The 26,487-nt window shown below is 39.7% G+C and overlaps 1 protein-coding gene across 2 annotated transcripts; it reads right to left on the reverse strand.

Annotated features, from left to right (window-relative positions):
• bicdl1 (BICD family like cargo adaptor 1) lies at positions 1–26,486 on the reverse strand. 2 transcript variants are annotated; one of them, XR_008601995.1, is made up of 11 exons: positions 25,639–26,486; positions 24,157–24,372; positions 16,152–16,268; positions 12,792–12,938; positions 12,406–12,585; positions 12,050–12,268; positions 10,227–10,370; positions 8,972–9,102; positions 6,969–7,089; positions 6,017–6,129; positions 4,544–4,681 (listed from the first exon to the last, which is right to left on the reverse strand). XR_008601995.1 is itself a non-coding variant. In XM_035947197.2 (10 exons), exons 1-10 carry the CDS (start codon positions 26,029–26,031, stop codon positions 4,505–4,507), a joined length of 1,845 nt encoding a protein of 614 aa, XP_035803090.1. In that variant the 5' UTR covers positions 26,032–26,486; the 3' UTR covers positions 1–4,504. The 2 variants fall into 2 exon arrangements, 1 of the variants encoding a protein (XP_035803090.1); XM_035947197.2 differs by lacking the exon at positions 6,017–6,129 and having other exon boundaries at positions 1–4,681.
• Position 26,487: the final 1 nt, after the last annotated feature.

Below are 26,487 nucleotides of genomic sequence, written 5' to 3' on the forward strand. Positions count from 1 at the left end.
CAGATTGCAAAGTATTTATTTGTACAAAAGAAAAAAAAATCCTAAGAAAATTGCATGATAAATATTTTAAATAGTTTGAAGCGTTTTGTCACTGAAACAGTGCCGTTTGTCAGAGGTGAATGGAAGCACTCACATGGAGCACAATGAGCCCACCAAGAGCACTAAATTCCAAATCAACGTCCAACTGAGTAGAAACAAGCAACAAAAAGAACACTCAATGGCATGTCTGTCTGCCACCGCGACACAAACTCAAGCCACGGCGGCAACATCAGGATGTTTACCACAGAAAAACACGGCACACAGTGTTTTAAAAATGCTTTCAATTGGAAAATGAATCAGTACAGTCTACAGTGTCGGAGCGAGTGTCCTCAACAAATGCCCACAGCCAAACAAGAAACAGAAACAGCAATCAGGATGTAATGTTGACAGAACCAAATGTGTTACAGAGTGTTGTTTTGCTAACCAAAATGTGACATGAAAAGAGACTAATTACAGTGTGGTTATGGCAGGAGAGACTGGTGTTCAGTCTGGCTGGAGCAAAACTACAAACACATGTGAAGGTTTCTGAATCCACCCACCTTCACACATTGGATGTATTTCTGCCAGCGGGAGGAACATGTTCCTATTTTAGTTCTTCAGTGTTTCTGATCATGTCCCTCCAGATAGAGCAGGTACAGAACTTTCTCATAAGGTACCTTCTATGCAGAGGTTTTAAATGGCTGCAGTATGGTTAATAAATCACTAAACGGTGCTCGTGAATTTAAATCACTGCTGCAGAAACTGGACGCTTTCTCTTCTGGCTGCGCATGTTAAAGTATTGGAGATATTTTGTTTGAATAAAAATCAGTTTCCCATCTCTGATGCCCCAAATGTGGTAAGGCCTGAAGTCACGCTTTGAAACTTCATGGCAGAACACAATCTGCTGGCGGCTGTAGCACAGCACCTGAATGAACTTTATCCCAATTAAGGTGATGTTGATTTTTTTAATCTGTATGATTTTATGTATACGTACATAAGCAATTTGAATGGAGAACAATCTTCATAATTTACAAACCCACAGTAGTAGTTGACATGTATGCTCACTAACACTTGACATCTCGTTTGTTCAGAGTGGCGGGAATATTTCTTCGTAACTTGTTCTGTAACTACCTGAAAATATAGCCCAGAACATTTCAGTTTTTCTATTAAAGAGTCTGGCAAGCTTTTGCTTCCGTCTTCAATCCACGCTAATCTAAGCTAACCAGCTGTAACCTTATATTTAACTCACAGACATGAAAATGTTGATCTTCTTATTTAACTCTCTGTCAGGAGCACATCTTGCAATATGTCGACCTGTTCCTTTAACCATTAGATGCATACATGGGTCAAAAATGACCTGGTGGGGTCGTTTTCTTGCAATATCTTTTTTGTATCATTTCATATACCAGGTATTTGTCAAAAAGGCTCATTCAATTAAAATGATTAAGTTACCTTTTATACTTTTAAAGAAATTGTAATACTTGTACTGCTACCCCAAGCTCTTTATCACTGAATATTTTACAAGAGGTGATGCACAAACTTCGAGGGATGGAGAGAAACAACAGCTGGAGGAAAAGAGTGGGAAAATGTCTACAAAACTGATGCTAACATTCTTCTACTGCTGTTCTGTGTAATATTCTGCTTTTTCAATTATCAAAATGTTCAAAATCTGTTAAAAAATGAAAAATAAACTTATTTCAAACATGAAATCATTCTTGTGTGGACCAAAATATAATATAAACAATAATATAAATTTTTATTTTAAAGCAAAATCACAAAAATGGTATAAAAACACATTGATTATTATATGGGTCATTTCTGACCCACTTATGGAAGAGTGTAGGGTCACTGAGACTCAGCAGATAGATTTTCACAACTTGGCATCCCAAATGTTTTTCAAATTTTGGTTTATAACTAATCCATTAAGGATTAGTGGATAATTTGACAGTAACAAACAATGAAACTAATTAATGACATTTAAGGAGCCATTTATAATAAGTGACTTATCAGAAAGTGGTACTGGTAGTGAACTTGCCAACTTGACTGAAGTGGGTGGCGAATTTATGGGGCACTCTTGGATTAATAACTTGTATTCATGTTTCTTGGGGTGTTTCCACTAATTTGTGCATCTTATTATTGAAGAATTTGAGTTGAACTTAGAAGTTCTGAGGAATCTGTCACCAGCTCTACGGTATGCCAAACCAGAACAGTGAAAACAAACAAAAAAGCCATACATACAAGCGATAGTGTTGAACTTAGCAGTGGAATTTCTTCTCACTGTTGGGACAAACATGAAAAGGAGCCTACATTGTACAGGTATAATTCTTCCTACAAAAGATTTTCATTCAAAAGGTATGCATTTTTTTTCTTATAAATATATCATTTTCATCCAAACCTATTCGACTTTTTATAAAAATCATTCTTTGGGTTGATCCTTCCCAACAACCAGCTGAGATGACACGAAGACATCTGCATAGGTTTGCACAGCTGCAATAGACGTGAGTTCAAACACAGACAGACATGAGACATCACTGTGCCACACTGAAAGTCATTCATGCTTGGAGATTTCAGGCCAACACATACTGTTTTACCAATGGAGTCACAGATGTGTCGCCTAAAATGGAAGCCCGCCAGCTAAGAAATCAAAGTGCCCATGAAGTACTGAAGCAATGAGAATGGAGGTAGACCTTTTCTATTAGTGGTGAATGTGAAGCAAAGCAGCAGATACTGACCACTGCAGAGGAAGTTCAGTGGAGTTTCTGTACACTGACATGCGTTTTAACAACATGAAATTCAACAGGTTATTCTTGAGTTGATGAGCATTCTTCATAGTTCTGCCTCCTTCTCAAGCTGATGTAAACGTTTTAAACATTTGGTCAACTAGAAAGATGATTGACATTGTGGGGACAATGTTGGACAGTGCTTTTTTCTTACAAAAATGATTTGTAAATAAATGTTACATAGAACATTAAGTGTAGAAAAATAATAACACCTGGACAGACAGTGTCAGTAAATTCAGCCACCCAAAGGTTTATTCAGATGTTAGAGACAAACATGAAGGCCTCATCGAGTTTGCCACAATGCAGGGTCAACTGGAAAGTGCTGGTTTTTATACATTCACTTGATTTGCGGATCCTTTTGTCCTGCTGAAATTTAATTATATTTTACTTCAGTTTCATGCAGCATAATAGAACCCTGAACTTAGGCTTGGAAACTACAAATGTACTACAGTGTTGCAGACTGGGATTGCGGAATATGAAAGATGTGAGCATTTACTAGCCAGAAGAGGTGCACCAAAAACAGCACTGATTACATTCTAAGTTTTTTGGATGTTGATGTTAGGTTTAGCGTATTCCTGCTGCTTTGAATTTTGAACATTCAGTTTTGAAAGCTGCACTGATACACTTTTTGCTCTCTTTGGAACTCACTGTAAATACATAAAGATACATATTCTCTCGTTTTAAATTTGTTTAGACAATGTAATCGGACAGTCATATTTCTGGCCGCCAAACTAATTTTAAGGCCAAAATTCACAGAGACCAAAGCATCCAACTAAATAGGCTACAGGCTGCAAAGGGCTCAGTAAGGTGATAATTGTCTGCTTGCCTAACTAGAAGCCACTCTTTTCACATTAAACATAGTTAATCCATCCATATGTTGTAAAGTGCAGCTTTAATATGTTTGCTGTGAGTCACCACCAATCTTAATGAAAGTGCAAAGCTGAACTATTAGATTTTTTTCCCCCGCTTTGATTGAATGTTTGCATCTAGAGCTGTAAAATTAAAAACTTCCTGACAGTGTCAACATATAAATAAGCTTTCTTTTGTCAAATATATAAGCTTTAATCCTGATACGTCAAGCTGTTGCCTCATGTTCCCCCGAACAACTGAATAAACCTGAGAGATTTGATGAGTTGACTGCAGCATCATTGCTCTCTACCCAGAGGATAGTTTCATACTTCATACTCTGACTTACAGCTCTGTCCTACTATCCTCATCTTTTCTCATGCTCCTACAGTGTCCCATATATCCGTCTGTCTTTCCTCAGACTCCTTGGCCTGATAACTGGGATGCATACAGTGAGAGTCTGTACATAGTGTTCCTCTCTACATAGTTGGCAGTGGGATTGTAGAGATGGTTGTAGGCACTACAAGGAAAAACCTTCCTCTTTGGAGGTAAACTTCTGAGACCCTGTTCATGTTCTGTAAGACCAATAGGTTTTAATGAGAGGGGCTGAAGCCAAAGCCTCAGGGGAAGTTCTGTTCTTATACTGCACTCATTGTCAGCAGTCACCAGTTAATCAGTAAGGAGAAGAGTAATGGGACAGATAAAGTGCAAAATGATCCTCCCCAAACCTCAGTGTGTGCCACTGCCTGTCTTTGGCTGTGTTGTTACCCCTGTACTGTGATGTCACTCCCTCCTTCTCCCTCACCTCATCTGTCTGTCTGTCCGTCTTTCTGCTGTGCCCGGGGCCAGTCCGATAGGGCTCAGTTCTTTTTGAAAAAAGAGAAAAGTCTCTTGTCCCTGTCAGAGATGCGGTGAGCTCGCCTTGAGGACAGACCCCCATGGGCCCTCGATGACCCTGACAGGGAGGTTGGGGCTGAGCGCCACTCGTCCTGGTGCTTGTCCATCAACTGCTGGTCAATCACTCTGTGCATATCATCCTAAAGCCAAAGACGGAAACGTGAATGAGTGAGAGACAGGAGAGAAGTGTCACACTGAGATAGTGAGATGCCGTAAGACGTTCTGGGGAGATTCACTGATCAACTTACGTGTCTTGATTACAGAGACACAACAATGACCTCTCACCCCTAAGAGACCATTTAGACTTTATTATCTCTCAAAAAATGCTTAGGTAATGTATTTTTGTAGGAAAAGCTGTTTTTTTCAATGAAGAAAACATTAAATGAATGATGAATCCAGTCTAGACATTGTTGATGTGGTAAATGACTATTCTAGCTGGAAACAGCTGATTTTTCATGGAATATCTACATAGGAGTGCAGAGGAACATTTCCAGAAACAAATCACTCCTGTGATGGAACATTGTGTTAGCTAACGGTGTTGAAAGGCTAACTGATGATTAGAAAACCCTTGTGCAGTTATGTTAGCACATGAATAAAAGTGTGCGTTTTCATGGAAAACATGAAATTGTCTGGGTGACCCCAAACCTTTGAACGGTAGTGTATACAACATCTGGAGTTCCGAGGCCTGTGCTTCATGGGGTTTGTAAATATGATGAAACCAGTTATACTACTCTGAATTATCATGTATAGATTCCATACAAGATAAGAAAGCAACCAAACTGGCTTCTGGCTGCTCAAAATGTTGCGTTTCCAGATGAAATCATATCACGTGATTCCCAACCTTATCAGGTTGTTACACCTTAAAATTATTTATTTGTGGCTTATGTCTGTATGTTGTGAAGACACTATAAATGTAAACATTATTGAAAAGTTCATATAAAACATAATCTTGTCGTGCATAGTTACATTTTTCTGCATGATGTCTTCACACCATCATCAAACCCTTAAGAATTCCTATCTGTATCTCTGGAAGGGAATCGCTGTTCTAAATTGCACTTAATACTTTGAATGAATAAATGAGCTGGATGAAATTAGGTGCCAGGAGTGTTGTTAGTAGTTGTTGACCAGTGAAGCCACCAGAGGGCTCTGACAAGCTACAAAATGAAATTGGAACCAACTGTGGTGTCAAACTAAAAATCACCAATACACAGCAGCATGAAAATAAAAATGTATCACACAGCATTATGAGTGGACCAGTCTCCAAATAAAACAGACTACAGATGTAGAGAGGAGACGGAGGCAGGTGGAGACAGAGGGAGTGGTGGGTCAGATGGTTCTCTGTGCTGATTAATGGTTTCACATAGAGAAAGAGGTCGGATGGGCATTTCTCCTGAGTCAGTGGCATGGAATGGCTCAGCACGGCGTGGTCAGGTAAGTGCAGGGTGAAACGGCGAGATGGCGCAGCTTGGGCTCACCTCTAAGGCAGGAGGGGGGTACCACAGGGGAGAAAGGGTGGTACGGAAGCTGAGAAAGGCCACTAGATCAGAAACCACAAGAGCCAAACAGTAAAGAGCCCTGAGGAGGCAAACTGTGGGTGGGGAGAAGAGAGAGGAAAGAGCTACTTGTTACAGAGGAGGGAGGGGAGGGAGACACACACACACACACACACACACACACACACACACACAAACACACACACACACAAACACACACACACACACACACACACACACACACACACACACACACACACACACACACACACACACGCTATCCTTAACCATATATGTAATGTGTTTTCTAACTTAGGGAAATCATCAGCCTGGCTGAATATCAAATCCAATCATCAGCATTTTCCCAATTATCAGTATACTTTTTTTTTTTTTTTTTTAAACAATTCCAAATAAATGAATTTAAAATGTGAAAACGTGCTTCTGCGGCTCTGATGCAGCTTCCTCTCTGTCTGTGGTCCTCTGTAGTCTGTGAGTGTTTACAAGCAATAGGTAATATCCCATTAATACTGAAGGATAAATGTTGAAAAGTTAAAGAAATGTACAACATAAATAAACAAGGTACTTTACTGATTTTTCATTTTCATTTTTACAACCCACGTACTTCTGTCTCAAATATTATTATTGGTCTCCTTGATGATTAATAATTGGTATCTGTACTGGCTCTAATAAACCTCTAAAACATATTGGTCAACTTCTATTCTTTACTTTCATCCATCACAGACAAGCAACTGGCATACACCCTCAGCAGTTAAATGAGTGGTTTAGTGCATGTGCACAGATTCTATAAGAGGCTTTAGGTTTGAATGGACTAAACAATTACACATAATGAAATACAATGATGTATCAAACCTTTAAAAAGCTGTTTCAAAACACTTAAAAGGGAGTATCCTGTGGCTTGCTCCCTTTGACCCACCTGCCAAGCCTCCAGCTGCTGCGACAGGTTGAGCTTCTGTTGGATGGCGTCCAGCAGCTGGCTATTTAGAGACATGATGTCTATTTTACATTTGGCCAGCTCCATTTCCACTGCTTTCTTCCTGCGACAAACACACACAGACTTGTATGAAGGCTTTACAAAGTAAGCTCAAGTGTAGAGTTACTTATTGAAAGAATAAGTTTACTTTTTGGAAAATGCGCTTATTTGTTATCTTGCCGAGCATTATGAAAACACTGATACTGCTCTCATGCCTGTTGTCTAAATATGAACATCTAGGAGGTTGTTAGCTTAGCTTAGCATAAAGACTGGAAACGAAAACAACTAACTTGGTCCTGCCCACTGGTAACAAATGCTATCAAATATATTTAAAGTTCACTCACAAACATATTTGAGCTTCACAGTGACAAGTCTCCACCTTTTTTTCAATCTTAAGGCTAAGCTAAGCTAAGCTAACCAACTACTGGCTCATTGATTGCATATACAAGATGAATGTAGTGACTATTATCATAGGTTGGTTTGTGGGCTACCATTTTGAAGCTGCTAGCTTTGAATTAGCCTGTGAGCATCTTGGTCTTCTGAATCCAGACATAAGGAACATGTAGTGGATCTGACTGACAACCTTAGGCCGCTACGCACACTGATACGCTAGTGACCTGTCAATCACAAGGTAGCGCTGCCTTAAAACATACCCTGCTTTTTGTTTATTTTACTTTAAATGGGGCCATAATTTACCAAATGAACACCATGCTGTACTGAAGCAGCCTTGAATCTAGTGGTTGAGACCATAAACTCATCAGGAGAATGTTTAATGAACTAAAAGATCAAGCGAGAAGTAGGTTCATTTTCTTAAAGACATCTATCCAATCAGACTTCATTTGTCACCCTCTGCTGGCAGGTTAGACACGTTTTTCCACTGGCTCCACTTTACAGACCCAGAGGCTACGTCTGTCTTTTATATATATTGTATGTGTATGCTGTAGCAACAAAGCAAATATGTGAATTTAACACAGAATAACAACATATTCAAAAAATCTGTCAATTTTATATCACTTCAATGTTAAACTAATACGCAGCGAATTTAAAGTACAATAAACCTTTTTCTTAATGTGGCATATCAGAGCAAGAAAAGCACAGGTGTTACTGATAACTTTAAACTGACTGCATTCCATTTAGGCGAGCTGTTCAGGGCTCTGGTATGCATGCAGGCTTACTGGATACGTGACGGAACTGAGCCCTCAAATGCAAAATGTGTTTCACCTGTACTTTTCGCCTAAATGGCAAGTCAAAATGTCTGCAATATTCTGTTAACCGGAATAGATGGTAGTTTTGAACAACACCTCCGATGATAAGGATAAAAGTAGTAAAAGTGCAAGCTGTGATGTGAGAATATTTATCAGCGAATGATCAGGCGTTAAGATAGGTTGCATACAAGCCAAGAGTGTATCCAAATTATTTCAATTTATTCCTCTAAGCTTCATCCAGGCATACAGCTTAAAGACATTTGAGAAGTAATTATAATAACAATAATAAGAATTTTAAAAAATGTGTCCTGCCTAACAAGGTCAAACATGAACCTAGAAGATAAGTAAACTATGACTGGTATTTATAGACAGTTTGTGTAGTAATTTTTCTACTTACTTTTTTTCTCTAACAAAATGTTTAACTAATCTGGGTGTTTGTTTAAGACCTGTGTGACAGTCAGACTTCTAGCGTGTTTTGAACCATGAGACTTATTTTCAGGAATGTGTCCACATTCCTTGATGTAAACTATTAATCTGGTGATCAGTGTTGCAACAAAAATATGATTTAAGTTGTAATAGAAAAGAATTTTCCTTTCAAATTGTCTAATTTGTATATTAACTATGGAAAACCTTACCACATTCTACATTTTATACTTAATTATTGATGAAAATGAATCACTGTTTTTGTTATTTCTAACTGTATGAGTGTAGAACTGAGCAGTGTTTATTATACAGTCCTACTTGGCTATGGCGTCATCTCTGTCTCTGATTGCACTCTGGAGCTGCTCGCTGGGTTCTCGGACTTCAGCCATCATCCTCATTCGCTCGTTCTCCTCCCGGAGTGAACACAACTCTACAGATAGCAGCGCCATCTGCAGGTCACACAGCAGAGAGAAACAGATCAGTTCTGCAGAGCCCTGCTTATGTGTGAGATATTTAGTTGACCCAGTTCAGAAGGAGACGACGTGTGACCTGTGTTAGAGTTTCTTTTGTGTAAATCATGTAAGATGGAATTTCAAACCCTCAGGAGAGAGTGAGCTGCAAGAGAGAAGACAAGTCTGGAGCAACATCCTACATTATGAGAAACATGCATCAGCACATGAACAATCTGCTGCACTAGGTCATCTAAATGCTATTCTTAGTCACAAGCACCTTAATGCAAATTTTTTCCACCATGAAAAAACTGGACGTGATCTTGAACTAATGAGTGGGGCTGCAACTAAGGATTATTTCCACTGATATTCATTATTTTCTCAATTCATCTCTTACTTTTTTGGTCCATAAAATATCACAAAATTATGTAAAATGTCAATGACATGATGTCCTCAAATGTCTTGTTTTGTCCACAGCGCAACAATATTCAGTTTGCTGAAATAGAGGAGAAAGCTCCTCAGAAAATATTCACATAGGAGGCTGGAATTAAAAAATGTGGGAAGTTTTTCTTTAAAAAAGTTAATATTTGACAACTAATTAATTATAGCAGCACCGTTAATAAAGGTTTTATTTTTACAGAGCCTGTGTGAAGCCCATTAGTTTCATGCTCAGGTGATACCACCCCTAAATCGTTTCACTGATGTGTATATACACTACCATTCACAAGTTTGGGGTCACTTGGAAATGTCCTTATTTTTGAAAGAAAATCAGTTTTTTTTCAATGAAGATAACATTAAATGAATGATAAATCCAGTCTAGACATTGTTAATGTGGTAAATGACTATTCTAGCTGGAAACGGCTGATTTTTAATGGAATATCTACATAGGGGTACAGAGGAACATTTCCAGCAACCATCACTCCTGTGTTCTAATGCTACATTGTGTTAGCTAATGGTGTTGAAAGGCTAATTGATGATTAGAAAACCCTTGTGCAATTATGTTAGCACATGAATAAAAGTGTGAATTTTGCCTGGGTGACCCCAAACTTTTGAACGATAGTGTACACACCGTAAACTCCGTGTATGAGCGTGTACATGTATTCCTGTGTTACAGAGGTTGGTACCTGGTTGTGCAGCTGCAGCAGCTCCTCTTCGCTGTTGTGTGTTTTGTCCTGCTCAGCTTCATACAGCTCTCGTACCTCCCTCAGCTCATCTCCCAGCTTCCTCACCTGCTCCTCCAGAGCCTCCTCATCACTGCGCCGCGAGCCCTTTAAACACCAGACACACACCACTTCACAACACACACTCACTGTAGATGTACTGTTTTCATTAATGCATGTCTTTATATTTGTCAGAGTAATGAGTGTTACAGAATGTTAGTTACAAACAATTTGCTTAAAATTCAAACAGCATCCCTGTTATGACAAAGGAACTGATATGTAAACTATACATTTTTGGGAAGGTTAGAGGAACTAAATATGCAGCCAAAGTATCTGAGTACTGGCCAAAACAAGCTGACTTAAAGACCAACTTGTAGGTTGATTTTTTTTTTTTTTAATTGATTGATATTTCTTGTAAATGAATATTTGTATTTCTTGTAAATTTATGCATGATTGTGTAAGTTTTATGAGATATGAATCCAGAAATTAAGATGAAAAGTGAACCGTACATCACTACGTCATGGCACTGTGCAATAGTAGATGTCAGTGAGTCTGATTGTGATTTTGAATGTCTAGAAAGCTTTGTGCAGTTTTTACAAACTCCAACCTTTTAGGACACGAGGTCCTCACTTTTCCGAACAACACAGCTAGCTGTCATGTCAGTCTGTGCTTTGTGCAGGTGTGGAGCTCATTTTAGACAGAAGGATTATGTTCCTGGAGGTATAATGGCGTTTGGGATGGGATGTCTAAGAACGGTGATTTGATGGGGGGTGGGTTTCCTGCTGTGCACACAGCCTCTTCAGGTCCACCATCAGCAGCAGCTTCTGGTACTGGCACAGGTGAGAGCAAGGGTTCCAGATTGGGGAAAACGTCAACTGTGCACATCTTTTTTTCTGTTTGTAAACTTCTGAATTAGTCAGCTCTTTCATGTGACTCTAAATCGTAGTGTCAATTTATGTTAGACACACAAAACATGACTGATACCAGCTGATTTTCACATATTTACTTTTTGTTATGGTGAGTATCTATACTCCTGTCAGTATTAAACAGCCAGTACTAGGTGTGTCATCATAACCGTACCATATGATACTTCATGGTCTGTAACCTCGGTCACCCACAGAGACACCTGCCCTGCATTTGCTGCCTATATGACACTCTGCAGGCTCATTTTTAAAAAAGCTATGGTCTGTCATGAACATATGAATATACATTTTTGACATCGTCAGTGTCAAAACTATTGTTATTTGTTAACATTAAACTGACCCTGCATGTTTGCTCTTCCTTTAGTGACGTCACAACCAAGATGTATTTTTTAAGGTCTGTGTTAAACTTTGTAACAAAAATCACTCTAAATGTAACTGTAGTGCACATATTGACTTAAAAAAAAAAAAAAAATCTAGTTTTAGTTTTCTGCACAGGAAATCACCAGAGCATTCAACCTGCAAGTTGCTCATTAACATAATGCAAATGTATCCTGAGACAAATGGCTGATTTGGAGCCACAGGTCACATGCCACTTTGTTTGACTGATAGATTTAAGATTTGTATACCTCTTCATTAAGCTTTATATTTACGACATCATTTAAAAAGTAAAACAAATGAGTGCGCACTTACTTAACTGTCTAGGACCACTGTCTTTCTTTACAATATAATAACACTAAATATATAGTTCTTACTTTGAATTCACTGGTCTACTCAAATTAGGCATTACCACACTTTTTTAAATTCATGCCAAATTTTAGTCAAACAGCAACACAGCTCGCAAGTTACCAGTGTGCTGATTATTACCGTGGACTCATTGCCATCCAGCAGATTCTGTGTTAGCCTCCGTAGCTCTAGCAGGCTGGTGTGGAGGCTCCCAGTAGGCACATCCTTGGCTGAGGACGTCTCCGAGGACTCGTCCATGGAAGAGTCAGTGGACAGCGCTGAGTCCGTGACGTCGTTTCCCCGGAGATGAGAGCAGAGCGAGCGAACTTCACAGTAAGCCTCCCACAGCTGGAGACGTAGCTAAAGACCGCAGTCGGGGTGGGTGGGGGGTGGTTGGGGGGTGGGGGGAGTTTAGATATTAGTGATCCAATCTCCTGGTGCTCCCAGTGGGCTAAAACACACTGCACTCAATAAAACACAAAAATCAGCATAATTACTTGCTCCCTCTCCTGTTCCTGCTCCTCCTGTTCCATGCTCTGCTCTATCTCACACAGCAGGCTGGATGGGTGGGGGGTGAGACTATGAAGGCTGTGCTCATCCGTCAGATCCTCCAGCCGAGAGGTCAGCTGCCTGTGGGACATCTGGACCTCCTGGAGCTCTAGCTGGCTCTGTCGCAACTGGATAAAAGAGAAGAGTTAAAACTGAAGCTGGACAGTGCCACATAGAAGAATCAGTAGAAGTTTGACAGCACTGCTGACTATTTAAAGGACAAACTGTAGTGGTTTTACACAAAATAGCTTTGTAGAAGGTGTTGTACTCATGATTTCAACTATCTACTGAGGTACTAGTTCCCCTCAAAATTTGCTCATTCATGTGTCTGTACCTGAAGGTCCTTCTCGTGAAACTGCTTCTCCAGCACCAGCGTCCTCTCTCGGAGGTCGTCCACCGTGTTCTGCAGCAGCTCATTCTCTTGGAGCACGGTATGAACCCGCCGCTCCAGTTCCATCTTCCTCTCTGACAGCATCTTAATCTAACATGTCAAACAACGTCAGTCCACAGCGGGAAACGAGAATTAAGTGGAGAAACTTAGGGATGTTCAGATTTCCTGGGCGACAGCGAACAGATAGGCAGTGACGGAGCTGATTCAAGGCAGAATTTGGTTGTTTTCTTGCCTCTGAGGCTCACTGGAGATTAAAAAGTACTCCCACTGGCCTAAAGAATGTCTGTTGCCTAGCACAGGCGTAGGCGTTAGTTGCCACCCTCGTCTTCAGGAATGTTTTGGTGAAACTTAAGCACCTACACAAAGCTCGACATCAGTTTACTCCTTACCATTGAGCGTGCTGGCCTTCTACTCACAGCTGGCATTGCAGCAGCACTGTTCTTTATGAATTGTTATCCCTTGTAGCTGCCTGAGCAACTTTCCCCGTTAAACAAACATCAGCTTTATTTTTATCCCTCCTGCTTCTGACCTACATCTGGTAACCCACTTCACAGCACAGGAGCTTACATGTGGATCAGTTGTTTTCACTACCATATGAGCATGTGCAATGCCAGATTCTGGATATTTTTGGGCTGTCATACTGCCTGTGTTCACACACACAAATAGGACAAAAAGCCATTAGTCATCAGCACATGTCATATAGAGGGAAAGCATTAGAAAAGTGGGAGCACCCAGAGATTGCAGTATCCCAGCTAAATATAGAGCTGTAGCCTCTTCTTCCAATTATAGCACAGGCTCTGCAGTCTGGGTGTTTTCTCCCTGCCTTTTAACAGAAGCTATGGGAAAATCTGAATTGTTGTTTTACAGTATCAATATTTAAGACATAGCTGCAGCTCATACATAACACTACTGACATCACAACACACCTTGAACTCATGCTAGACTTCAGGAAACAGGGATTGCCATGAGGACGTAAATTGTCTAGGAATTTTCATTAACATAGAAAGTCCTTTCTGAATTGTATTCCCTATTTTAGAGGATGAAATAAGCTGTGTTTTAAAATGACAAGACATTAAATGTAAAATACTCAGTTATTAGGGTTATATAAGATTCATTTTTCACTGTTCACATTCCATTCAGCAAGAGGTTCAAAAATCTACTGAATTAAATGATGATAATTTGCACTTTTGTCATTTAATTTATTTTGGCAGAGGAGGAGAACTTGCAAATTAAAAGAAAAAATTATGGTGCAATCCTTGTTTCTATTGTTTTACAAGACGTTACATGCAGCATGCAATCTGGCCAACAGACGGTGAAGGGAACCACTCACTTCTAGCCCTTGCTGCTCCAACCAAGAAGGAAAGTGGGTGAGGGAACGAGGAATGGATGAGGAGAGACACGAAGGTTGAAGTTATAGTGAAAGAAGAAAAGATAAAGTCTGAAAGAAATCCAGCAACCTTTCACTTATGATCACCAGAAACTTAAAAGTAAGACTAAGTGACTGTTACTGAACAGCTGCCACAGTGGTCAAGTAGTGAAGTGTGTTTCTATGGTGCTTCACTTTTCTGATGAAACCAGTGACAGGTCCAGGTGTGACATGGCATCAGTTTGTAACAGTAACAGCAGCACAAACAGACAATAGACACGAACTGACCTGAGAATATCAGACAAACAGCAACAACTGTCTAAAGTTTTGTAATATAAACTACTGGTTAGACTAAGTAAGACTGTAGTAGCCATGGTGTACTGAATTAAGCAGAGGTGTGTTTTCCTGGCTTCCAGTGGTGGAAAGTAACTAAGTACATTTACTAAAGTACTATATTTAGGACAATTTTTGGGAATATTGTACTTCTGATCCTTCCATTTCACTACATTTCAAAATTAAATATTCTCTTTTTGACTTCACTAAATTTATCTGACAGATTTAATCGCTTTTAAGATGAAGATTTTACACAGTAGATAACATAATGACCTAAAAAAAAACACAGCAAATAGTTAAAAGTAAACCAGTGGTTTCCATCCTTTTATGGGTTCTTATAAAATCTGTGTCTAGCTGGTCACATTTGAGATGTCTAAGAGTTGTTCACAGCTCCATCAAGTAGTCATTTTTACCTCTAAACTTCTCATAGCTTTGATTTCAATAAATGTTCAAATATCTCAACGCAAACCAAAGGTTTAAGGGAAACAGATTAGTGTGTTAGAACTTTGTTTTACTTCTATCCTCTCCCATTATTAAGCCCTCAGATATCTGCTGTCCTTGTATGTAAAACTGGAATTAGTTCAAACTAGAGCTGAACAATTTGGATCAAACATCTAATTGCAACTTTCCTGACAAATGTGATTGTGATTTTCTCACATCAAGCGTGTGTTTAATGATCACTGCATAATAGATGTAAAACCTGTGACAGAGCATTAACACAGGAAACACCATCCAATGTGTGAATGTCACACAAGGTGGATGGTATGAATTTGTAAAACCACTGACACAACAGTTTTAACTCTGGGTCAGATGTGCTGCAAAATAGGAGGTGTGGTTGTTTAATGCTGAGACTAGGCTTGAATCAGCTGGACCACAATGTGCATGTCTGAACCATGCAGTGATCAATAGACATAAACCAACCCTGAAATAAAACTGAATTACAGCTTTTATTTCTTTGATAGCCACACCTCGTACATCCTAAATTGTAGCCTTTGCTGTTTTCTAATTTCATTGTTTCAAATTGCGATTTAAAATCGATTAATTGTTCAGCCCTAGTTCAAACAAGCTCCACCTGCAGCAGCTCCTACAGTAAGATGCTGCTGCACACTGATGCTTCACAATTATTTTTCAAATGATGTCATCTATAATAATTTATCCATCAGAAGGACCAAACTAATACTTACTGTGATACTTAAACTACATTTTGCTGCTAATATAACATACTTCTACATCAGTAGGATTATTAATTTAGGACCTTTACTTATGATGGACTATTATTACATTTCTGCATTGGTATTTTTATTTAAGTAAAGGATCTGAATTCCTTTCTACCACTGATGAAATCAATTTTTCATTTGTAAGATGAAGAATGTGTTATTTCTTTTTTTTTATTTTCTTAAGATCTATTGCCTCCTTTGGCCTTAATAGCTTCAAGTAGGCAACATAATTTTTTAATAATCGTTGTACTTTTCTGTATTAGGATTTATGGCAAGCTTTTAGTAGGAAACTGCTTAAGCTATGTTTTCTCTAAAAAGTACAATTCAATCAGCTGTGCTCAGTATGAAGTGATTTATGCAGAAACAATGGTTCAGCTAGTGACTGACCTCCGCCTGTAGAGTCTCTAGTCGTGTCATGTGCTGGCTTGTAGACATACTCTTCTCCCTGAAGTCGTCCCGTAATGAATGGACCTGAGTGGACAGCTGCCTCTCCACCTCTGCAGCCTGAACAAGGACAAACAGGCAGGACAGCAAATGTTATTGAGTTTTCTTTCAATGCATCTGCTTTTACTTTAACAACATAGCACTCATCGAGCACTGCAAAACAAATGACTTTCCTCCTTAATTAATTTTCTTGGCACTGCTGGGACAACAACATGTTGTTAAAGTGTTACATTATCTGACAAGTTAAAACAGAAATATTGCACAGCAGCTCTTCAGTCTGTTGCCTCTCACTGGTGACTCACTGGAGTCTGATAGCAAGTGTAACACATACATATAATAACACACTGATGTTCACTGTGCACTGTGTGTTAGTGACACTGACACGGTGTAAAGCAGCCCTCCCCAGCCTGCTCCTGTAAATGGTGTGTTTGATTGATGGCTCTCTACAGGCACAATTTTACCCAAAAGCCGTGGCCCTTGTTAAAAGCCTCAAATCATGAGCTCAATATTAGTGCAATCCAGCACAACAGCAGACTCGGTGCATCGCTATAGTTTATTGGACAGGTGGGAACAGGCCTGGCTGAGCGTCATTAGCATAAAGCTGCACTCAGGAAGCTATCGTTGGCATTATCATCACTGCCATGGCAACAGCAAAATCATAAAAAACACTCGGTTTTTATGATTTTATGATTTTATGATTTATGATTTTAAATATTTTGTTGTATTTATGATTTTACTTTATTATTTTTATGATACTCATCCCTACAGCTCCCTGAGGAGGCTAGGCATGGAGTAAATAGGTCAACAATCTGAAAGCAAAGAAGTGCTAACAGATGAGTTCACATAATGATTATTTTCAATTTTTGTTTTATTCACAATCAAAGTAAGCATTGCATCAATGTGAATTACAACCTCTAGGTGGCACTACACACTACTGCAGCTCTCTGAGAAATTCACTCTGAGGAGGCTCAACAGCTGGTGGAGTAGATGCATTAGCCCACTTCAGTTCTCGTCTGTCCTTTGGTAACACTGGTTGTAATCTGTGTTATTGCTCTTTTAGGAGTCTCTGGGAAGGACAAGCTGTCAGAACAATTGTTTCATCATTCTGAGGCTCCACTCTGAACTGTAACTAACAGTGCAGTCCTTTGACTGCTGTGAAGCTTCAAATACAGGGACAGAAGTTATCTCCAAAGTTGTGATCACTGACAATAAATCAGTAATCACCCACCTTCCAGTATACTATTATTTCAGGAAGGATTCACATCAACATATTTTGCTTCCCAAAAGCACACTGCATTGAAACCATGATATATGGTCTTAATATAATAAATAAATTACTATTTTATTACCATTGTTCTAATGCACTTATATTGTTTCCAGGCCAGTGGGAAATTATATCTTTCCCCTCTGTACCTCTTGGACCTGGATTATATAATGACTGTAAATAGCTTCAACTGTATACTTTGAACAATAAGTCAATTACAACATTAGACTAATATAATGGTTTGCATCAGGTAGATGGACAGTTGATTAAGGACTGTGAGTAATGACCAAAGTTTTATAGGTTTAATGATTTGCATGTCAGCTGAATGTCTGGTGCGCATTAGAAGTTAAGCACATGCTGACAGAAAGGCAACACGGCTATATGTATCATACTCAAATATAAGAAATTAAACATAAAATACCATCCAGAAGACCAAGGTTTCTTTAGACACATACAGTGAACTGGTGAAAGCAGAGTACGTTCAGTGTTATATATTAAAAACAATAAGAATCAGACTCAAATATGGAAGTAAATTGTACAATATGTGTGCAAAACAATATACTACTACAAGTTAGTGAATATACCTTGACATTTCTGATCCAAAACAAACCAGTAACTACACAGCAATCAAGTTGGAGGCTCTGTGGAAAAATCATGTAGGCAAACCACAGTCATGGTTTCTGGAGTTGCATTAAACTAAAGCTATTTTAAAGTCTCTCTCCAGTCATTGTTTAAACCCCTAACAACTCATGTCTGTGTGTCATTTACATATTTAAAAGTTTCTTCTATGAAAATGACTGATCCTTCTTTAAAATGACAATCATTAGCACACTGCAGTTTCAAGGTAGAAACGCTCAGGCACAGTTTTGACTGTTTATCTCACTCATGATGTGTCTTAAAGCATATGAAAACAAAACACCAAATGGACATGTTAACAAGATAAAAAAAACTTCAAATAAACCAGAGGGAAACTTTAAAATAATGTGAAAACAAATACAGTATAAAAGAGATTGTGAGATACGTCATTCCATTTCCACCTAGAAAACACTGAGAACGTTCTCTAAGGAAGTACTTGCCAGTAAAAAAAAAAAAAAAAAAAAGGTATAAGAAATTGATGTAAATCTGGTCCGGAAATTTATTTATTTATTCAAGTATATATTTGTATGTTTTCCCTAAATACTAGTATGGTTTTTTTTGTTTGGTTTTTTTTTTGCTTTGTTTTGTTTTGCTTTTAATATATATATAGAATTTTCATTTTTGGTATTTAAGCTGAAAACAACATCGTTAGAAGTATAAAGCTTAAACATTATTTAGGGCACAAACGGGTGAAAAGAAAAAAAAGAAGTAAAAAGAATAGAGAAATATATATATAAAATAAAGTTGCCAAAATGTGAAGGTACATGTGGATGGACATGTGCGCATATGGGTGGGTGCGCACCTGAAGATCCACATGCATTCCTATACATGTCTGCAAATATATATATAATTAGAAAAGGGTGAAGATGGGTATGTATATGTCGGTACGCCTATGTATGTGTTTGTGTGAGTATATATATGTATATGTGTGTGTGCGTAGAAGGGCGCAGGGGTTGAGATGCATGTGAATATATAAATATGTCAATACATGTAAGAACTGTAACTGTATATTGCTTATATAGATATGTAAATGTACGGCACTTGAGAATATATGTCTGTAGGTGTACGGAAATATACATGGTTAATAAGATGTGTTTAAAAAAAAAGGGAAGAAGAAAAAAAAGAGAAAAGAAAAGGAAATGGCAACATAACGAAAATCAACAATAAATATATATAAACCAAAAATGTGTTTATGTGCAACAGCTGCATGATGCCGTTGTCTCTGTGTGGAAACAGATGTGCAATTAGTAGCGGCCAGTGAAGCTGCAGGTCATAGTGGTAATGTGACAGCTGACTCACTGCCCCAACACCCTGACAGACTGAGATTCTGTATGAAAACCACAGAGTTGACCGCAGAATTGGAGTTAGTCACTTAATCTGCGCCTAAATTCCTCAGAGCCCAGATCCAGCATTATCAGCATGACATGACAAACAGGGGAAAATCTGACTGCTGTGACAGAATCCAGGGCAGCAAAGTAGGGCTGAACATAGAGACATGTTACTTTAGATCCTCTTTACTCTGACATTACCATGAGCAAATACAGTACATTCACTTTCCAGAAAAATGACGAGGAGGAAGAGGAGAGTCAAAACTTTTACAGTAGATATCCCTCCTGTTGATTCGGTTAAAGGCTCTCAGACACCTGCGACAATAGTCTACGGTGGTACAACCTCGCATTGAATTATCTGCATCCCTGTGTCATTCTGTAGAGCACATTCCCATGGTAACAACACATGGAGTTTCAATTTGCATGTCACTCTGGTTGTTATAGCAACCACAGAGAAGTGGGATTGGTGGAGCTGCGACTTGTGGTCTCAATGCTTCTGGTATTTTTCTTAGTCACATTCACAGAGCGCTGTCTCGTCTAGACTTATGGAGGATGGGCAACCCCCACGTTCACAAGGTTGCATAACAAATCCTCCAAGTGACAATACGTGCTAATCACAGGGCCTATCCTGAGAGCAACAGCTACCTGGGGCTGATGGGATGCAGACGTTCTGAGCTCCAATGACTGGTGATCGTAATCATAGTTTCAGCTAATGGCTGGACAGATGCCCAGGGACTGTTTTTAACACTGGCTGGAGGATATAGAAAGAGGAGTGAAACTGAATCTCGTGTGAGTCTAATGAGGATACACTGTTCTGATGAGGCCAAATAGAACAAATGATACCAGAGTTCTACTTTAGTCATTCAGAATTATTCACATTACACCTTGCTTGTTATGTTGTTGTAAATGAAAGGCCAAAATTTAGAACTATCCCTCCTCTATTTCCTCAAATCAACAGTCTCGACTGGAACCTGCTGTCACTGTTTAATTAAGGAAAATTCTGGATTTGAGAAAAGTAGAATTGACTGTGGCCTTAAAGCATGTAGACACTTGCTACAGTCAGTGTATCCCCCGCCTTCTCAGAGCATGTGCGATAATGTAATTACAGAAAGGTCCCCTTCCTGCTGGTTCACTCTGATCAGATTAGGCCCGAGGAGATCGGCTGTTCTGACACTTAAGACACACAGAGACACAGCACACACCTCCTGGATCAATGAAAACCTATTTCCTCTGGGTGTATTGAATGTAACATACAGTTTTATCACCCAGTATTGGAACATTCCCTAATTCCCTAAAACATGCACAGACACATACAAGTGTACTGACAGAAGAGTAACCATGTGGGGTATTTGTGGCTACCCAAGATAAGATGTGACAACAGAGCTGGGGACTCTTTTTTTATCTTGTTGGGCCAAAAACCTAAGTTACCTGCTGCTATTAATTAAGTAGAGTATGGATTATAATGGAGTTGTTTTGGTTCCTGAGTAAATGCCTATGGCAGGGCTATTAGTACGGATTATACCAAATCCCCTCAGTGTTGTATCTTACCCCATGACTTACATCACTTCCTACGGAGTGCACTGCCTTCTCAAGGTCATCCCACTGAAGCCCATTGAACCGTCTGTTAAGAACTGATCCCTGAGCTGTTAGCAGGGTTAAACATAGTTTTTGTCATTCTAACCTTTGGTTCTAAGGTTTACTTTTAAAATCACCTTCTGAGAATCCTCCGAAAATGTACTTATTCTTCAATAAATACATATATTTCATAGTTAATAAACTAAACACATAAAAGCAATTCACAAATTGTTTTAATAGTTAAATTGATAATTCATATGTATTTTAATTACTTTAGTTATTAAAAACAAAATGATTTGTAAAAAACAAAATAGAAACTATTGAATAAATAAATGATAGAATTAACTAAATAATTAACATGCAGTTTAACAGATGATATAAACAAGTGATTACACGTATTTCATTTTTTCAAATTTTGTAAAACTCTATATTTATATAAAAACACACAAATAAACAAAAAGATTTATTTTGGTCCTGATTAATTTTAACATTTTTTTGCTCTTTTATTTTATTGCTGTGGACTTAATAATTTATTTTTGTTCCAGCATTAGGTATATATTTATTGCTGCATATTTAGTCAGGCATATTTATTTTGTTTTTACGTAATATTCTAACTGTATTATATAAATTTGTCAGGTAAATTGATATATTGTATATTATAATACTGCAGGGTCTTAACCTTAATATTTAAACCTGTTAGGTACATTTGGGAAAGCACCTTGACTCAGCGTCTATTGTTTTTAAATGTGCTATATAAATAACAGGGACTTAGCTTGATTTGTTCTCTTTAAATAAATTAAAGCATGTATTTTTGTTACTGACCAGTTAGTCAGACTTTGACCTCTATAATTAAACTGAACAGGATGCTAGTCTCTGTGTGATATAGCTATTCAAGCCACAAATTGGTTAAACTTTTTATATTCTCCTCCTGTTTATGTGTCAGTATAAAGACAGAGGCTGTGGATGTGGTTGTTCTGTCACTCCGCACAGCAGGCTCGACATCAGTAGTGGCGTCTGTTTTCCATTCACCACTCTCAGAAATGTGATTTCAAGGAGGAATGCCACAAGACTACAATAATAATGTTATCACATATACAGGGGCACATGACCATGTGCTGTTCTATAGTTGGACAGGATTAACAAGACAGGCATATGGATTTCAAACATAATAAGACTGCTCCACTTAAAGGGTTAGCCATTAAGAGAAACACAAAGGGCAGATGAAAACAGAAGGCCTCCTGTAGTCTCACTACTGCAGGGTTTTCTCAGGGTAGCCTTACATTCCCTGCGATCATTGAAAGCTGTAAACAGTTAATATTACTTAGTCACAGCCCATTGCTTAGTAATGAGCTCAGACAGAGAGGGAGAGCAATAGAAGAAAGATAGAAACAAAAAAGAATAAAAAGAGAGAGTGTGAGCACTGTGGCTGACCTCATTTATTCTATTACCCAGCAGGTCTTCCACTGTCTACCCAATGCACTGAATCATGAGATCTGGATCGATGCGGTCAATTAGGTCTCATGAATTTCACTGAGTCACAAAGACCACAAGATACGCTGTCCCCCCCAAGACACAATACACACTACTTTCTTTCAGGGAAAATCTTGATAGATTTCCACAAGTTTCAGTTAAATTAGGTGCAATTTCATTATACTAAGTGCCTACTTTTTCCTGCAATCCACAGAACTGTCCAGTTCAGCACAGTGACCGCTGTGTGATGATGGTGTTGGAGCAAGATGGAGCAGGAGACTGATCTAATCTGATCAATATGAGAAAGCTCCCTAGCTGCTCTGCACAGCAGTGAACTGGAGCTTAAAAAGCAACCAAACAGAGCCTCCTCCTCCCAGCGTGCCTGGCAGTAGATCACATCTCCCCTCACTTCTCACCTCCCAGGAGTGAAGACACACACAAACTTGGTTGTCATCACTGGCAGCAATGCTGACAAGGTTATCAAAGCACTTGTACAGGCCCATCAACCTCCGTGTGCACGTGGCAGCAGTCAGTGCCGTGATGCTCCTGTTCACAGCCCTTAAGTTGTGTGCTGTACTTACAGGTGTTTATACTTGTGATCCATCTGACAGGAAGGCCAACGTGATGTAGTCCAGCTCTTGGAAATAAAGCCCATCCCTATGACATAACACTTGTTTGGTATTATGCTTTCTAACCCCTCACTTTACATTCAACAGTGGTTCTGTATAATTGCAGTGACAAGCCATGCTATTTTTCCTACTGTGGAAATGCTGGAGGAGAAAATTGTGAATCAAAACAGAGTGTTACATTGTTATATAGCAATAAAGCAATAATATTTACAATAGCCTAACTTCTAAATGGCAAATTTCATTGTAGGCTGTTATATTGTTCCACCTAATGGACCACTCTGTCTGGATAATGTGTCCCTGTTTTGGTGTCCATTGAACAGATTGAGATGTTGTACTGAGCTTCTTAGAAAGGATTAATCAGCTGTAGCTACAAACGTTAGCACTCTCAGTTCCATCAGTCTGCACTGACAGCCACTCTCAGTTTACCCAGATATGTGAGCAGCATATCCAAGGATACAGACTAAAGCTCTCATCCCCAAGCCCTGCTTGATTGTATACATCAGTCTGTCTGTCCATCTATCTGAAAATCTCATATTGGACCTTTTCTAATCTGCTACTCATAATAACTGCACTCAAATTCCCTGTCAATATGCAGAGTGCCATTGCATAAGTGTGCAGTCCAATTGTTCTAAATTATTCAACATAAGACCCGGAAGCTCCACTGTGATATTGATGAGTTAGCATAACTCAGGTGAAGTTAGAGCAAGACAGGCTGAATGGAGATAGATCCACCCTGAGGGAGGAAGAGTTCTCCACTGGCTGAGCACCTTATGTCATGCCAGCCAGGCAAACTTAAATTGAACCGAGTGGCCAGGCCAGGAAGAATCACATGCTGAATACACAAACACAGTGGCATTTCCCTAAGATATGTCTCTTGGTAGGGTGGAAGGGCATTTAAAGCAGCATTAGGACCACGTGACATAATGACTCAAAGCCCAGACTAATTAAATCTTCCTTGTAGGTTGACCTACCAGCCTGAGGCAGTACATCTGAAGAACACACACAAAGACAGACACGCACAAATACACATGGATGCTGCTCCTCACCCTACTGAGTTGCTCTAGCAGTCTGTGGTTCTGTTCAGAGAGCTCGCTGATGGCCTTTGTCTTGTCCCTGTCAGCCTCTCTCAGCTGGACCTGGTGGCGCTCCAGCTCACCCTGCAGCTGCTGGACATCCGTCTCCAGCTCAGATACGCGGCTCTCCCACTCCCCTTCTCGACTTTCCATACGCCGTCGCAATTCATGCTTCTCTTGCTCCAAGTGCTGCATGTGAATGAAGGGACATATAGTTAAAATCTTCATTTGCTTTGAACATAAATACCAATGAAATCACTGAGGGTGTGACAAGACTTGACCCAGATAGTGATGTTTCAAAATATTAAGAAAGCTGTACTTCATCCTTGGAAACTGCAATAAAAAAGACTTTAGAATTGAAACTCGACCCCTTCAGTAAATGTTGTTGTACAACAATAAAGGCAAAATCAGGTTTGTTAAGGGCTCATGGTGCCATTCTGAACTTTTGCTTTACCTTTAGTGCAAAATTAGAGCTTTTCATCTATTGTGGTGTTCACAGTGTAACCGTACTAGGATTAAACTTTTCATAATAATATAAAAACTTTTTAAATCATGTGTGGATTTTGCACCATATACTGGAAATTAAAGTTTTGTTACAAAACAATCCATAAGAAGTGGTTGAAATTTATGATGTCCTAAAATGAAAACATGTAACACATACAGCAGAATGATTTTGAAGTGAACCAGTCTCCCGGCTTCCTGGCACCTGGACTGACAGTTCAGTTAAGACAATGCTTCTCTCTATTCTCTAGATGGCACTGAACAGTGGACAGATGCACTGCACCATCAGCGACTGCCAGAGCTTGGATGGGGGTTGTTGTTATGGTTAGGTCTAGGGCTAAAGCAGTTGGCATCTGTGTGGCCACTATTTTCATCTTTGGATAAATGCCAGCACCAAAAGGGGGGATCAAAGAGAATCAAAACAAGACCACAAAACAACAACAAGGCTGTCAAAATAGGATTCCAGAAAATGTAACATCAGTGAGAAAGGAGAGATTGATATTAAGAGGCAGCTTATTTCTCTGAGCTCCAAGATGAGGATGAATATGGATCAAAGCGTTGAACAGATGTACAGTAGATACAGTAGGCCCTGGACAGCCACAGGATTAGTCTTTGTGGTTTTTCTCAGCTCACGTGTTGGCCTGTGTGGAGCTTTTAGAAAACAACAAGAACAAAAGCTGTACAGCTTTCACTGTAAACATGATGTGTGAAATAACTCAGACAGTGCTACACCTGTTACTTTACTCTGTGTAACTTTTCCCAGCTTATAGCACATCATGTACAATTGCACTGACTGCAGCTCTACAGGCTGCATTTGCTATGATCCTCCTCAGTTTGTTTACATGGCAAAGGCCCAAACTCGACCACGAGATTATGGAATTTTGAGGACAAACCTTAAGAAAGTTGGTGGTACTTTAAGGTTTGAGTAAATCCTGTTTTCGTGTATTAGTTTACCTCTAATTTCTCGTTGAGATCTTTGTGCATTTTCTCATATTGCTTGGTCAAGTCTTGGTTTCTCTCCAGCAACGCTTTGCCGAGTTTAGCAGCTAAAACCAAGTCTTTTTCCTTTTGGCGGAAAAGCGACAGCAAATCCGCGTTATGCCCCACCGCAGGCGTCTCTAGTTCGGCCAGCTCCTCCTCGTCTCCCCGCTCCCCGGTCAGCATGGCCAGTTCCTCCTCCAAGGCCATGCCGAGGCCTCCGGAACCGGCATGCCGCAGCGGGTGACCCTGGAAGCCGCCGGGCTCCTGAGTGGCGGGGCTGGCCCGGGGCTCCATGCAGTCGCTGTCCAGCTCCAGTGGTGCTGAAACCACGGCGGACGTCTGCAGGTCGAGGCAGAAAGCGGACATCGCTGCCCGGCGGAGGGGAAGCCAACAGATAAGAGCCGACTGCTTTCACTCCGGATGAACCCACCCCGCTCCTGCTGGGTTGGGCTGACCGGACCGGCTTGTAATCGTCAATTCATCCATTTTTCCTGTGATTCTGACCTGGATCCCAGTTACGACTTCAAATTGCTGCCTTCCCAGTTTCCTCACGTCCCTCTCTCCTCGTTAACCTCCCAGCCGAGACTCCGGCTCTGATTGAATCCCAGCAAACACCGCCTCCTCTGCAGCTCCCTGACAACCTCTCTGTTATAGGACACACTGGATGTTTTTATCCCGGTATAAACCGCCTCGATGAGCTCTTTGCAGCCGTCGGTCGGTCAGGGTCCATCCCGTCTCGGGGTCCTGGATCCCCCATACTGAGCAGCCTGTTACACCGGAGGCACTTGCCAGCCAAACATGATGAGCGCGATCCCGATGGCT

This window comes from Amphiprion ocellaris, chromosome 6 (genome assembly GCF_022539595.1).
Source record: "Amphiprion ocellaris isolate individual 3 ecotype Okinawa chromosome 6, ASM2253959v1, whole genome shotgun sequence".
NCBI lineage: Eukaryota > Metazoa > Chordata > Actinopteri > Pomacentridae > Amphiprion > Amphiprion ocellaris.

Coding starts and splice junctions, on each gene's coding strand:
- bicdl1 (XM_035947197.2), bottom strand. CDS start 26,031: ATGTCCGCTTTCTGCCTCGACCTGCAGACGTCCGCCGTGGTTTCAGCA. Junction 16,269..24,156: donor TGCTAGAGCAACTCAGTAGG/GTGAGGAGCAGC, acceptor GTCCTTGTTCAG/GCTGCAGAGGTGGAGAGGCA. Junction 7,090..8,971: donor AGAGATGACGCCATAGCCAA/GTAGGACTGTAT, acceptor TGTTTGTCGCAG/GAAGAAAGCAGTGGAAATGG.